General features: G+C 36.4%; 2 protein-coding genes across 4 annotated transcripts; one reads left to right on the top strand and one right to left on the bottom strand.

Moving 5' to 3' along the window:
- Positions 1-1,281: 1,281 nt before the first annotated feature.
- Positions 1,282-6,287, top strand: LOC107226110 (cytochrome P450 315a1, mitochondrial). Of its 2 annotated transcripts, XM_046740654.1 has the most exons (7): positions 1,282-1,441; positions 3,026-3,548; positions 4,428-4,618; positions 4,706-5,040; positions 5,182-5,406; positions 5,543-5,755; positions 6,057-6,287. In XM_046740654.1, coding segments are annotated over exons 1-7 (1,602 nt in total). In that variant the 5' UTR covers positions 1,282-1,440; the 3' UTR covers positions 6,171-6,287. The 2 variants fall into 2 exon arrangements, with proteins under 2 accessions (XP_046596610.1, XP_015522295.2); XM_015666809.2 differs by lacking the exon at positions 1,282-1,441 and having other exon boundaries at positions 2,416-3,548.
- A 2,867-nt stretch (positions 6,288-9,154) lies between these two features.
- On the bottom strand, positions 9,155-15,269 carry LOC107226340 (contactin-1). Of its 2 annotated transcripts, none has more exons than XM_015667127.2 (6): positions 14,994-15,269; positions 13,814-14,095; positions 13,528-13,718; positions 13,033-13,162; positions 12,796-12,936; positions 9,155-11,125 (listed from the first exon to the last, which is right to left on the bottom strand). In XM_015667127.2, the coding sequence occupies exons 1-6, from the start codon at positions 15,034-15,036 to the stop codon at positions 10,962-10,964; spliced, it is 951 nt and encodes a 316-aa protein (XP_015522613.1). In that variant the 5' UTR covers positions 15,037-15,269; the 3' UTR covers positions 9,155-10,961. The 2 variants fall into 2 exon arrangements, with proteins under 2 accessions (XP_015522613.1, XP_015522622.1); XM_015667136.2 differs by having other exon boundaries at positions 10,857-11,120; positions 14,994-15,267.
- Positions 15,270-15,440: the final 171 nt, after the last annotated feature.

Below are 15,440 nucleotides of genomic sequence, written 5' to 3'. Positions count from 1 at the left end.
TCGTATTACAGATAATTCATTCTTTCTTGTTTTTCTTTTACGGTCTTGAAACTTGACATAGATGGTAAAATATCTACTCTGTTATCGCTTGAATGGGCAAAATGTATCGCTTCGTTTACGCATTTCGTGGGATGCGTTTACGAGGATTGATACTGCGCTTGAAGACATCGCGTCCAAGAGGATCGCCGACCGCCACGCCACAAAAACCCATACTTTTTTTCCTTCACCTTATACTCAAAGCCATCAGAACTCCTTGCTTCTGAAAAGTAATCCACATCATGGTGTATAAAGTGTGCGGGGATGCAGATGTGGATTGTTTATCATATCGGCAATGAGTTCTTCTTTTATTGTTTTTTTTTTCTTGGCTTTATAAATAAAAATTTCAAATTGATCGCGGCATTTGCGTGTCAATTTCACGCGGGCAATTTGACGATGAAAACATCCAGAAACAGTTTGCTCAACAATATCCTAAACTTTTTTATTTCGCAATTTTTGTAACATGCAAGTATCGTGAGGTTTTCAAACCTTACCGCGCTTTTTATGCGTGGACTTGATACCTTATGGCTCGGAGATAGAACCCAGCACTTTGTGATTTCACCGACGCGTGCGCGTTACTCTTGAGCCTCCAAGTAATTCGTGGTTTCCTACGATCACTGCTACGAAACTGTTTCTTGAAGAGTGACGAATTTTTTCTTCACAAGTTCGTAAATTCAGAAGTGTAAATTTTGCTCCATAATCGAATGAAATTTTTCATCTCGCTGTATTATATTCGCGATAGGAGTAACGAAAGAATTATATTATGTACGTTAGGGTGTTTCGGAAGAAAAATAATTCGCGATATTCCACCATGGCACCCTCTAAAAACTTTGCTTACGTTAAAAGAAAGGTTCTGGCAAAAGATAAGTGTTCTACGTTACGTCGAAGTTCATGCTCAGTTGGTTTTCACTTTTATACATTTTTTTAAATATACCAAGAATTGGGAATAATTTGTTTTTTTATTGTTTGTACATTAATCATAGCATTAATTTACGTCGCTAAGGAAACTCATACTTTTAATATTAAGTCTTCAGTTGATATTTGAGAAATGTATCTGATTATCTCTTCTTTATTAATTCAATCTCATAAAACAGTTATAATTTGATATGAAATTTTAACTCACAACGTCTATCTTCACAGATTCAAAAAAAAATTTGAAAAAAGTGACAAATCAAATGACCGCGATCAACGACATAACGTAGAACGATTATCTTTATAGAGAATTTTTTTTTTTTTTTTACCTGCGAAAAAAATAGGGGTGCGACAGTGGAAAATTTCAAATTATTTTATTAAACACCCTAAATTGTACACATGTACTGTGTAATTATCAAAGAAATATACGCAACAACAACAACAACGATTTTGAAATAAAATGTACAAGCCGATGATCCTATCATTCGCAAAAGTAAGTCTTGTACGAAATTATACCGTATACGTATAAAACGCGGCTGCATTAATCGTGTATTCAAATTATCCTTGCGAGATCAACGAACGAACACCGCAAAGTCAACGCCCGTTTAAAATCAGCCGAATTCCAGGTGTATACGTGTATGTAATGTATTTTTATCATTTGTGTAGACGCGGTTGGAAATACGTGGGGGGGGGGGGGGGACAGAATTAAAGATTCAGACGCTCGTCGCAATTCAACGGATGGCAAAGTTTCAGCACAGAACCGATTCATACGAAATAAACGCCCATGCACAGTTTTCAAAACGCAACGTCAATCGCGTTCTCCTCACTATGTTTCAACTTACTCCAACACCACGCGTTTCACTCTTGTATATAATCCTCACCTAGTGCCTGTAGGATGTCAATATTTTCCTGACGATGATCGGCGGGCAGCCCGATCGAAAGGTCGTAATTAATAAGTCAATGTAAATAAAACTGACCAACGTCGACAAATTCAGCAATTCCTAAGAAATTTCATGGTCACGAATTGTTCAACTATATATATTTTAATTTTATCATGTATATACATGCAGGTATGTGTGTATGTAAATTAAAATTCGCTGGGGCTGATATGCGCATAGATAAACGGATCAATGATCTGTGCAATCGTGTTAAAATATAGGTAGACGTGTGTAATGTTGTACAAAGAAACGTGATTGTAAACTTTTATAGAAAATGGTTGACGTTTTGGAAACGTGACTCTCTCTCTCTCTGTGCGTGTATCTTTACATTCCATCCGTTTCCAAAGCGTCAACGGTTTTTTATGAAAGTTTACGCACACAGAGGTATAGTTTGTATATTAATATTCTACGTATACACGATTATACAATGCTACGCGAACGTTTTATCGGTAAATCGGTATCACGATATCTCTTTCCGAGAGTCTATTTACAATTGAAATCGTTTCATCGCCCTGCATACAAGCTTATGAAAATATACGGTATATACATACAGGCATGAAAACGGCGTATAGGTAACCGGCAGGAATTTCTTGGTCGTACATGATCCAAGGATCAGGGTTCAGTATAGTTCAACCGTCTTTACCATCCGCATCGTATTTCATCCTGCACTCGAAGCAAAGTCAGCTGAATAAAATGTAACGTCATCTCGTAGACATGCGAATACGTAACGCAACGTGATACTCGATTTGCAGACACGCTGAGGTGTGCGAAAAATAAAGAATCGGTCGCTTCGTTGTACAATTTGTCTTGATTTATTTTTTACTACCGAGATAACGCAGACGCCTTTCGACGCTTCGTAAAGATATACGTTCGTTAAACCGAGAAAGAAAAAAAATCATCGACACTCTATCTTTGAACGTTTTGTTCTGCGGTGTTGTTAAATTATTATACTTACTACTATAATATATATGTACATAAGTAAATTCGCGGTATAGCTTTGGTGTGAAAATTGTTTTTTATTTTTTTGTTGTTGTATAACGTTGAAATATTTCACAAGCTCTGATTCATCGTCATACGTAAATTATACATAGTAAAAATTATGCAGAAGATTTGCGTATTTCATTATCATAGTTTAATAGTGCAGGAAAAAATGTTATTAAAAGTGAACGGAACGATTCGAAATTACGGGATTAACTCGAGTGCGAAGATTTTAAATTTACGGTCGAAGAAGATTTCGGATGTGAAATTAATATCGAAATATTGTGCGACGAAGAGAAATTATCGATCTTGTAGTGGAAATGTTTATGGATGGAGTAGAAAAATGTGGAACGAACGAGAGGAAATTGGGAGGAAATCTTTTGGGACGTCGACGATCCTACCGGAAATGCCCGAACCTCGGGGATTACCCCTGGTCGGTACAACTTTTTCGCTAATTCGCGCTGGCGGTGCGACAAAACTTCACGAATACGTAGATCAGAGGCACAAAGAATTGGGACCCGTTTACAGGGAACGGATGATGGCAGTCGAGGCGATTTTCGTCAGCTCGCCGACGGAATTCAGGAGGATTTTTCGCCTCGAGGGATCGAAGCCTAAAAATTTTTTACCCCATGCCTGGATTCTCTATAATGAGATGCGGAAATGCGAGCGGGGCTTGCTTTTCATGTGAGCTATGATATCGTGTGTGAAATAAATTAACCCGAAGTTGGTAACGTTGTTGTAATTTTGTTTTTTTTCTTCTCATCCACGGTTAGGACAAAGTTGTTGTTTCGCAATATTAGGAATCTCCGAGATATTGCAGTAAATTATAATAAAGAAAATTTAATTTATATTTTGGATACTTGACTACTCAGAGTCGCTATAAAATTGCAAAGTAGTGATTTTTTACCTACCATGTTTAGTTGTAATAGCGTTACTTATACTTCAGTCCCTTGAAAATTCAAATCAGAGAATATAATCTTTACACGCTTTGATTAAAAATTTTATCGCGTAGCTTTCGTTTTTTTTTTCTTCTTGTTTTGTTCCTTTCCTTTCTCTGCTACTTCGTCTGTCGTGTTTGTAGTAAAAATTTATTCGAGACTCTAGGGTCACGAATTGATTCAACGATCTATTCCATTGTACGATTTCTATGTCTCTCTCTCTCTCTAGCTGTCCGTTTCTAGATAAGAATCAGGAATTTCTTATGCGGATACGATTCTCGTTTCAATCGTCTGCTGCAGCGTTGAAAAGTATAATTTTCCTCAAAGAATAAAAAAAAGAAAAATAATTCAGTCGAGAATATGTTAGGGGGGGGTTACAGCTCGGAACGTCTAAAATCGTGCCGATTTTTAAGTGTTTTTACTTTCGTAAAAAAGACTTCTACTTCACAATACTTATCGAGTGTTCTCGGATTGCATATCGAAATACCCGAATAGCGGCGTTGAGACTCATAGTAAAGATAAGTTACACGCGCATATAACACATCATTATCGATACTTCGGTGCGTGTACACATTTTAATGAAAACCGATTATTTCTCTGTTTTTCTTTTTTTTTCACCATTTAGGGAGGGTGACGAGTGGTTGAGCTTTCGCAGGATAATGAACAAATTATTACTGAAATCAGATTCCGACGATTTTATGATAACGCCTTGTAAACAAGCCGCGGAAACTTTGGTCGAAGATTTCAGAACTTACGCTGTAAAAGGTTTGCCGGTTTCAGAGCTCGAAAGAAAATTGTACCAATGGTCGATCGAAGGTAATATAATAATACATAATGCGTGGAGTTGAAGAGAAAACAAATGGAAAAAAGATAATTGGATTCATTTTTTCTTTTACCCTCAAGTTATGCTCGCCATTCTTGTCGGTTCAACGTGGCCTCGGCACAAATCTGAAATATTATTACGGACGGAAAAATTGGCGATCAATTTGCACAACATATTCAAATACTCGGCTCAGCTTTCACTGCTACCGGCAAAATTGGCCATGAACTTGAAACTTCCTTCCTGGACCAAATTCGTAGCATCGGCAGACTTCGCGCTCAACATTCTGCGAGTTACGGTTAAAGAGATGATAAAATTCAAGGGAAACGGTTTGATCGAGATGCTCATGAACGAGGGAATCCTGGAGGATGATCTAGTCAGGATCGTCGTCGATTTAATTCTCGCGGCCGGCGATACGGTGGGTGAAATTGAAGATTTTCGAAAAAGTCAGGGCGAAAAGTCGGAAAATAAAACAAACAATAATTTAATAACGCAATGTTGAATCCGCTTTTACCTTTCATTTTTATTCTATTTTCATTCCCTTTTTCGTAATCGTCAGACAGCGCATTCGATGCAGTGGGCACTTTTCCTCTTGGGAAGTAATCGGAGTGTTCAGGAAGAGTTGTTCGAGAAATTGAAAGGGGCGAAGGGCGAGAGCGCGGTGGAAAAAGGGGTTTTAAAAGGAGCGATGAAGGAATCGTTGAGACTTTATCCGACGGCTCCTTTTCTCACGCGATGTTTGCCCGAAGACAGTATCGTGGGAGGATATCACGTCGGCAAAGGGGTGAGATTGGAAAACTTTTTGCTACACTCTTTATAGATTTATATTCAACGGTTTGAAACCAAAAAAAAAACTATAAGCTTATCTATTCTAACTACGTGTATTTTTTTTTTTTTTCTTATACATTCTACGAGAGCAGCGTCTGATTCTGATGTCGTTATACACGAGCGGACGTGACGGTCGAAATTTTACAAATGCGGAAACGTTTTCCCCGGAACGTTGGTCGAGAAACGAGAAGGGCGATTATAAGGGTGTCCTCAATCCGCACGCTTCTCTACCATTTGCAATGGGCGCCAGAGCTTGCGTCGGGCAAAAACTAGCCGAGGCTCAACTGACGTTGACGATGGCTGAGGTACGTCTTGCGGAATTGCGGTTTTATTTAAGAACAAATAAACATCACGAGATTCTCGATTGAATCGGTTATTTTTTCTCACAATCGGTTTTTTGTTTTTTTTACTCCCATGAACGACGGAATGCAATATCAATTTATGCGATTACGGTATCAATTATTATCATTGTCTTACTTACTGAGATACCGATTCAATCGAGTCGTGTTCGATTGTTTTTTTGGCCTCGATTAATCGGTGCATAGATCGTTAGCGGCCATCGTTAATCTTAGACAACGTAATCTCGTTTTTTTCCTTCCTTCTCAGATGATGAAAGCTTTCCGTATCGAATGTATCAACCGAGATCGTGTCAAAATGATCCTAAATCTTGTATCCGTACCGTCTGAACCAATCCAACTTTTGCTGACACCGAGATGCTGACGTTGCTTCACGGATAGAAGATACATTGTCATTTTTTTCTTTTTTTTCCTTCATTCATACACACCTGGTTGTATAAACACTTTTTCCAATCGAATAAACGGATCGTTATACTGACAATGAGTGAAATGGAAATTCAATCTTTTCCTTACACTTCTTCGTAAGAAATATTACCGAACAAGAAAGAACAGCAGCACTTTTTGTTTAAAAAAAAACTTGGGATAAAGGGAGTAATTAATGTTACAGGGTTTACAATTTATATAATATATATATACACACACACAAAAATGATATATATATATATGTATATATATATAATATAACATCTATAATACTACTCAATGGTTTTACTGAAATGAAAATATTTCGTGTATTTGGCGAAATAATTGTTATAGGTATATATTCACTTGATCAGCGTGCGCGATAATAATTTCAGTTTACTATCAAGGTGGATGTTTCTCTGTATATATTATATATGTATGTATGCATGTAGGTATATAAATATCTTGAAGCCGAATGCATATAATACCTAATACATGTTGATTAGTATTTAATTATAAATAATTCGAACTTGAATTGGCGCAAACTTAATTGATTAATATAAACAAATATAACATACACAATATGTTTGACTTATGATTTACAATAAAATAATGCCGTAATTCAATTGTACGGATGACTCGTAATTTTCAAACAATCGGAAACTCAACGCGTTCACCGCGATTCTAACAAACAATTTCAAGACTAACACAATAATAACGATAATAATCACAAATTGCGTAGTTAATGAAATCGATATGAAAAGAAAAAAAAAAAAAATTAACATACCACACAGATATTGAAACGTTATTTACATATGCAGAGTAATGAAAATAATACCGATCTGCGCCAGTACTTTTTATTACTTTCAAACGACGTTCGAATCTTTCAAAGTCTTTTCGAGATCACGAAACGGTTTGTTTGTTTGTTTTTGTCAAACATTTCCCTCTAAAATCCCACGCAAAGTATGAGTTTTAATTTACCGATAGAGTTTCGACAACGGCGATGCAAACAACGTTTCAATCATTCTCATCATCATTATTATTATTATTATTCTCTTGGTATGTAGGTATGTATAGGCAGGCAATATGTATGTATGTTGGGGACGATCAATGGTGCTAACAGCAACCACATAATACTATACAATATTCTAATATATTGTGCTTACTTAATTATTAGGACATGCGTTTCTCGCATGTCTCTCTCACTCTCTCTCTCTCTCTCTCTTTCTCTCTCTCTCTTTCTCTGTGGGTGTGAGTGTGTAGATATTTTTTGTGTGCTGTAAATATATAATTAGCATATAATATATGTATAGTACGTATAATAATATAATGCAATATAATATAGTCATGTTACATAATAGGTGCGCCTATCGAATATACCCCGGTTCATTATTATCATTGAAGAAAAACGTAATGAACGTAATCGAAACGTCTAGTCGGTGACCGTCGATAAAGGACTCGGAGATTCAAATTTTCATTCGTAATATCATAACATAGTATTGCGCCTGCGTATGTGTGTGTATGTGGAATCTTTAGTCTCAGCTTAGGTAATGTTCCAACAAAAAATATTTTCAACTTATGATCTATAACTCTTCTCCAACCGATCAATAATAATAATAACAACAGCTTGAACAACAATGAATATTTAAGTATACTTTATATATTCGAGCGAGTGAGTGTGTGTGTCTGTCTGTCTGTCTGTCTGTATATCGCATGCGTGTTCGTATTTAGTTTCTCTCTCTGCGTAAAAGGAACAAAGATTGTACTCCGACTTTGTGTGAAATCAGTGTGCAATTTGTAATGTTGTACACATATATATATATTATATATTGGATTGTTTGGCGAGAAAAGTTCACCAATGTTACAAGCTCGCTAAATTATATGTAATATATTTCTTTTGGTAAAATAGCGCTGCTATAATTGAACGTCTAGATAACCAGTATATATAGTATATTGTGTCGTGATATTTTTACTTATCATCATCATCATCATCATCGTTATTATTATAAAAAATTGTCTTTGCTTATTAGTTAAAATATCTTGATGCTTCGGTTATATAAATATATGTATATATTTGTGTGTATGCATGTATGTATGTGTGTATGTGTGTGTGTGTGTATATATATAATATCATTATTATCGCATAGTTATTATTCCGTCAACGGTATGTATGTGTTTCGTTTGTTTGTGTGTGTGCGCATGTATGTGTTTGTTTACTTGCGTATGCCTGTATGCGTATATGTTATATCATTCACAACACAGAGTGCATAGTACGAAGCTGTGCAAAATCTGTTTGTATTCTTCGACGTTATCGATCGTTATCTTCTTGCGAAAAGATACAAACGAATTTCCAAGCCTCTACGTAACAACGCACAACCATTTTTTATACAACCTGCGTGCACCAAATTATTATTATTATTATTACACATTATTATGTAGGTACGTAGCTCTTTCACAACCGTAAAGAACAAGCCTACTGCTATTTTATCCATTTGAAAGAAATGTGATTCCTTTTTTTTTTTCTTTTTTTTTCTCTCTTTTTCTTTTCACACACAAAACACAAGAATGAAAGGATTTTAAAGAAACACGTTGAACGTTGTCTGGAAAGAAAAAAAAAAAAGGATGAAAAAGTTATCGATTCTTAATTAACGGTATAATCGAATAAATTTTTTTATTTTCACAACGTGCGCAAAACTAATAATGCGATAATTTTATTAGTGCTCACTACTCTTATGTGAAGGAATAACGTATCATCAGCTTGTTCCATTTAGTGGAATGTTGTAATAAATGCTATACACGCGTAATTTTATAGATTTACGTGAGATTGCGGGCTTTAATATCTTTTGGTCTAAAACTTTGTCTTCCATCGAAGCGTTTAGGGAATATTATAGGTAAAGGTACGGAACACTGCGAAGGCTGGAAACGGGTTGTTTTTTTTTTTTTTTGGGCAAAAACGTGAAAATATTTTATCCTCATTGATAAACCCTTGAATTGTGAGTTGTTTTTCATACTGAGATTCTGCTTAAACCTACTAGGTGAAATTTTTAGTTATCTATTGATTTTCTTTTTAGTTTTTTTTTTGTTTGTTTGTTTTTTTTTTTTTTCTTTGTTTTATGTTATAAAAAATGACCTATCATTGCATATTCATCGGACGTGAGATTTGAAGTGTTGTCGTACAGATCAAAAACACACGAATTTTCATGTGGAACTTATCACTTAGCGCCCAAAGATATGCTTTTGTCTAAACTATTCTGATATGATTGTATTCAGAATTGCTGAAGCTTATTTTTATTTATTTTTTTTTTTTTTTTCATGTAATATTGCAAGGTTGGAATTATTATTTTCTTTTTTTTAGAAATTCGAGCCAAACGCGCCTGCCTTATTCATTTATTATTCATCTTTTCAATTCCATTCGAGCTCCATTCTCACGTCGCACAGATGCAGATATCCAAAGGAAACGTATACCACGCAAAATGAAAATAAAAAAAAAAAAAAAGAAATTCTCTATTCTCAAATCCCCCTGTTCGCACAAACTACCAATGTAACTTTTTATCTCTGGCGATGAAAACTTTATAACATTTTCAACTTTTGCCGAACGTCGTATCGTTGGAATTATACAACTTATAATCTGCATTAATAACTGTTCGCACGAAGGGATGCTACAATTTAACGTGAAGAATGTGTAGCGGTAAACTTCGGTGCATTGAAAGCGTTACATTGATATCTACGGTTAGGTTTTCTATGTTAAAGAAGCAGAACCGATTTGTTTATATAATATCTTCAAAAGTTGCCTGGTGAAATAGTGCAGTATCATCCTTATGTTTCTTCTATTTTGCAGTTTGCTTGTTTATTTTTTTCTTTTAATGATTTTTTTAAAATTCTTGATGCGGTTTGATTTAGCAGCAACCCGGGTGGCGAAGCAATGGCAAAAGCTATCAATTTTTCGTGTGATAATTAATCACCCTATTGCGACCGAGTACAGAGACATTTCGGACAGATAAAAACAACAACAACAGAAAAAAAAAAGAAGACATTTGTACGTAACGAGAGAAAAATTTGATAATCGATTAAGACTAGACGACTCGAAGCAGAGACATTTTGAATGTCATGTATACGATCTCACGATTAGCACACTTAAAACAATGCAGACTCACTATGTGGTTACAGTCTTTTACCATTTGGTTTAATTTTTAGTTTCTTATTATTTCTTCTTAAATTCGACGAAACTACTTTTTTTTTTTTTTTTTTTATCATCATCGTCATCATATTCTTCTCCTTCATCTCAATCAGTTACAAAAAATGCAATGGTCAATATAGATTCAACCGGTGAGACAAAAAATATCTCAAAAATAGCGCTTCGCCACGCTAGCAAGCCTATCAAAGTCCATTTTGCGTATACATTGAACAATTCGCTTGTACGTGTGTCGTACTTATTGTACTTACTCCAATTGCGTGACTTTGATTAGCGGCAAGATAGCGTGACGGTAAATTTCACAAACTTGCCTCGTAGTAGTAGTAGCGAGCAGTTTACAAAAAATTGATTCAGTACATGCTCGTTTGTGGTCATACTGAAGTTTATGCTTCTAAAGAAGCACGTGTGTATGCTATTATATCGTTATTATTATCATTATTATTATTATTATTATTATTATTAAATTTTTGTTTTTTTTTTTGTTTTGTTTTTTTTTCTCATTTTGTTTAAGCCAGCTTAAAATATAGGTATAAAAAAAATCACATTCTACTCTGCCAATTGCTAGAGCCGCCTGGGTTGCGTGACAGTATTATTGTTCAGTCGGGTTGTCGTTTGGTTGTTTGAATTTTCATCCTGAGGTACGCGCTCCGTTCTTTCGTCAAAAAATCCAGGATTCAGGATTATGTTGGGCACCAACTCAATCACTTCCTGCTCCTCCAGCTGCGCTGCAAGTCGGGAGCGGAGATTAATTTTCATTGGTCTAGGCCATGGACCGTACGGGCTTCGACCCTCTCTCTCTGTTTTCACCACTTCGCTGGGTATTTTTCTCTTGTAATGAACAAACTGAATTTCGATGAGAAATTTTCATCTTGCTAAGTAAAATCGGAAATTCTTTGCGCGCAAAATTGCATACCGTGCGTAGGTTTAATAATAATCCAACCGATGAGAAGAATATTTTAAAACTTTGTAAAATCTTAGTACAATCAAAAAACATTCCAATCGCGTCGCAATCTTTTATCAAACAGATGCGAAATTTTCCATGTGGACATACTTAATGAAGTCGTTTAAAAATTCATTGTAATCGAGCTTAACTCACTTATTACGAACTGTTAACGATTTGAAGAAAGGTTACGCGGACGGGGGATTAACTCTGAATAGTATATAAGTTTATTGGAAGATGACGATTAGTTTATAAACAAGAAGTTGAAGTTTGAAAACCATTGACACTGGCAAAAAAAAAAAAAAAGAAAAAAAAATAGGTCATGAAAGTTTCTTTCAAAGGTTAACAATTCAAGAACGTTTAAAATCTAGGGGGGTGAAAAAATGCAATTGAAAAGATTTGTCCCGGCGTTGACGGCAAAATTATCAGGACTCGAATCGCGTACGTCGTTACAAATCGATAAATTCCCAGCGAGATGTGCATGTGCCATCTTTGGCCTACCTCTCTACGTAGGCAAAGTCAGTCTAATAGCACATGACAAGTATATTATCTAGGCCGCAATGCTCTATCTCTATAGTATTACTTGCTATTCAATACACACTAGTTATTATCCATTCTGCATGACAAAATCGATATAAAACCACCAAAGCTTATACAAAATTGGCGGTTTCAGGTCGCACGATATATTCGTATTGGTCAATGCGAGTTTGCGCAATTTTTTAATAAGTTTGGCGGTTAGTGGTTCTATTGGCAATTATTTTCATTACAATCAAATCTAAGATCTATCAATGTGCAGTAATATTGTTTCAATCAATAGTATGATATAATTAGCCATATAAATTTATAGAAATATTTGATTCGGTGCCTTATTATAAGAAATTTTTAAGCATCTGGTGCAAGAGTTAATTATTATAATAGGTAAGGTAAATTTTATGAAGAGTTAGAAAATTTGTTGTTTTTTTAATACCTAATTTAGTCGCAAAGCGTTTGCAGCTAGGAAAAAATTAGTGAAAGATAATTGATAACGTATATTAGAATAGTATCAGGTTGATCGATAGGTAGGCAGTTACTGTAGGGAAAGCTCGAGATTAGGGCCGTAGATAAGTTTAGTGGTTCGCAAAGCTGCTCATGCTTATAATACGTATAAATTGATAAAAACTCGAAATAATTTTTTAAACGAATCCCACTCCCGTTTTCTTTTACAATTTATATTCAATCGATATTTCGCAGATCATAATACGCTTGAAAGAAAGTATTTGCAACTTCTCGTAAATTCTTTGCGTTAAAGACCGAGGCGGGGTAACGACTCGGTTTTCATTGAGAGAATTTGATCGATATTGATCGAAGGATAATTGTAATTGTTGTTGCAAGTATTTAACTATAACCATGAACAGCGGCGACAAAGAGACAGAGTAGAAGCAAAAGCTTTAAAAAAAGTTATCGTAAAACACTTACAGGGTGCCTTGCATTCGCGGTATAAAAGGTAGCAGGTCCCAAGGCCCAAAATTAACAATGTTCCCATTACTATACCGACGGCTGCTACCCACACTCGAGTATCAAAGTTTTCAGCTCCGTCTAAAAGATGTCTGGCAAGTTCTAGAACAAAAAACGAGAATACTTGTCCTTCTTTTTTTTTCCTCGCCGTCGGTATTCATTAGACTCCTTGTATACCGCGGTATTCAATGACCCTACCTAACTCCTCTACACTGTGATGCGTGTGACCTTCGACCTCGACAATTTCGCCCCGACCGAGCTGATTGGTTGCCCAGACTCTGAAGGAATAAGTCGTGTTCGGTTCCAAGTGGTAAACATCAATTTGTCTCTAAAAAAAGTCAGATAAATCATTCGCAAACATTTTATAACACAATGTAACGCAACGAGTACGAAATTCTTCAATTGGCACAGAGTTAAGCGTATATTCAGAGATCAGAGATCTTGTTCTGTACATATTATTTTTACTTTTCGTATTTTGTCGTTTAGACCGGCTTCTCAAGCTTCGATGTTCGGTCGAAGTGATTTGAATGCACTCGAGTAGGGATAATCTAGAAATTGGAAGAATTGGAGGTAGGCTAAAGAAACAAGAACTCTGTTTGTAGACAACATTTCTTGCAAAACGGATCATCGACGGTATTTCGCTTTACTCCGTTGCCTCTTCTCGGACAAATTCGGAACAACAATCAGACTTACGGAGTTGGGGGGAATGTGCGTGGGAACAATGGGCTTCCAGTCCTCGGGATCTTCGTTAGACGGCGTTTTCAGACGATATTCGGCGGTGAAATCTATTATCGGATATCCGCCAGTCCCGCCAACCTCCCACAAAACGTTTGCCAAAATAGTGGATGGCTTGACCCAAACATTTTGCAGCGCTGGGGGAGGAGCTGATAGGATAGAAATAAAGTTTCAGTGGTTTTGACGCGGCGTGACGAAACGGCTTCCCGAGAACAAAACCGATTCGGCTAGACAGACGACTTACATCTGACAAAAACGTTGATCCTCGTTTTCAGCGCATCCGTATCTTCGTCCATGGTGCAGGAATATATTCCCGCATCGTCCAGACTCACGTTCATCAACTGGAGCGCTCCGTTGGGTTCAACTTTCAACCTCGAAGCCTCTCGCCCCTCCCTTATCCACATCACTCCCGACGTATTGCCGGACTTGAGCAGGACATCGTCTTGCGCGCACGACAACGTCAGGTTCTGTCCCAGGTCTACCGCCACGTCTCGCACCAGAGGCAGCGCTAATACCCTGTGCCATCCTGGTAGACAAGGATGACAAAATGCGTTCTGTATCCGTCTTTCTTTATAATGTCAATTTTTTAGTTTTTGAGAAAAAAGTTTTGAAAAGAGTTTATTTACTTTATTGTAAGAAACGTTTATTTCGATACGACGAACCAAGTATTTCATTATTACAATGAAATTTTAGTTGAGCCAAATACGATTTGTTAACCGACTGTTAACAAAATTCTATCTTGGATCATTGTTTGGCTCGGGAAAAATTTGATCACAATAACGAAACGTATATTTCGCCATATTCAAATAAACTTTTGTTATAACGGTAAATAAATTCTTTGCCGAGTGTAGTAGTTATAGCCAGTATTTTTTTTTTTTTATAGAAACGAAGAGAAATATTATCAAGTATGAAAAAAATACAACGAAAATTGTTGTAACAACGACTATTCTAAGCACAGGCATCTCTTCCTCGCTTGTTCTTTGCATTTTTTTTTTTTTTTTTTTTCATTTTTTGACGTGTAAAATGAAAAAAACAAAAAAATTACTTCATTACGTAACTTGTCCCTGAACAGCGTTGAAGAGGATTGCTTGTTTACAGGATACACCATCATTGTCATTAGCTTGGGTTTTTAAGGCACACACACACACACGCTACGATATTTATACCTTACACGCGTATTACTTGCGTGTCTGTATACCTATACATGTTCACCCTCGGTACGGAGATTAAGGAGAATAGAAGAGCACGACGTATAGTAATAACATGCAGTACAGTAGCTTATAGGTGTGTATAAAAGTTGAGCACATTGATCGGCGGGTAGGCGGTTATTGTATACGAGAGAATAATGATAAGAAGTGACCGTTGCGTAGTTTTTCTCTTTCTTTGTTCTTTTTTCTCCTTTACTCTTTCTTTGCATCTTTTACCTGCGAGTAGAAACAGCAGCAAAACAGCTTCGTGCATAACCATTCTCCCATATTAGGCGGATGCTGTGTATTGTCACCAAAAATCGGGAGCGCTAATTCCTCGATGACATGTTCGCGCCCAGTTTTCTTGGATTGTTTTATAACATTTTATTTTTTTTCTCACTCCACTTCGAACCCCCAACGTCACCCACGTTTCCGACGCAAACGTCACTTTTCGACCAGATCGCTACTGTCAAACACGATAATCACCATCACCACACCACCACCTCCGCTTCTTTCGAGGAGTCGGTCGCTGTTATTGAGCAGTCGATATTACCGCCATCTGCTAACATCAACGTCAATTTAAACAAACGAAGGTTGCGGCAACAGCGGCGACAACCTTCGAGAAAATTCCCTAGAGCGACCTAACCTAACCTCAATTTACCCGTTTATCAACGTAACATTCAT

This window comes from Neodiprion lecontei, chromosome 5 (genome assembly GCF_021901455.1).
Source record: "Neodiprion lecontei isolate iyNeoLeco1 chromosome 5, iyNeoLeco1.1, whole genome shotgun sequence".
Classification (NCBI taxonomy): domain Eukaryota; kingdom Metazoa; phylum Arthropoda; class Insecta; order Hymenoptera; family Diprionidae; genus Neodiprion; species Neodiprion lecontei.
Note: the sequence above shows the minus strand (reverse complement) of the source record. Positions and strands in the feature narration are given on the sequence as shown.

What these genes read in the sequence shown, in the direction of transcription:
- LOC107226110 (XM_015666809.2), top strand. Translation starts at nt 2,986, where the DNA reads ATGCAGAAGATTTGCGTATTTCATTATCATAGTTTAATAGTGCAGGAA. An exon ending in GTACCAATGGTCGATCGAAG is followed by an intron (nt 4,619 to 4,705) that starts GTAATATAATAA and finishes TTTACCCTCAAG; the next exon opens with TTATGCTCGCCATTCTTGTC. An exon ending in GATATCACGTCGGCAAAGGG is followed by an intron (nt 5,407 to 5,542) that starts GTGAGATTGGAA and finishes CTACGAGAGCAG; the next exon opens with CGTCTGATTCTGATGTCGTT.
- LOC107226340 (XM_015667127.2), bottom strand. Translation starts at nt 15,036, where the DNA reads ATGGTTATGCACGAAGCTGTTTTGCTGCTGTTTCTACTCGCAG. An exon ending in GCTGCTGTTTCTACTCGCAG is followed by an intron (nt 14,096 to 14,993) that starts GTAAAAGATGCA and finishes CTTGTCTACCAG; the next exon opens with GATGGCACAGGGTATTAGCG. An exon ending in CCGCGAATGCAAGGCACCCT is followed by an intron (nt 11,126 to 12,795) that starts GTAAGTGTTTTA and finishes CCCGACTTGCAG; the next exon opens with CGCAGCTGGAGGAGCAGGAA.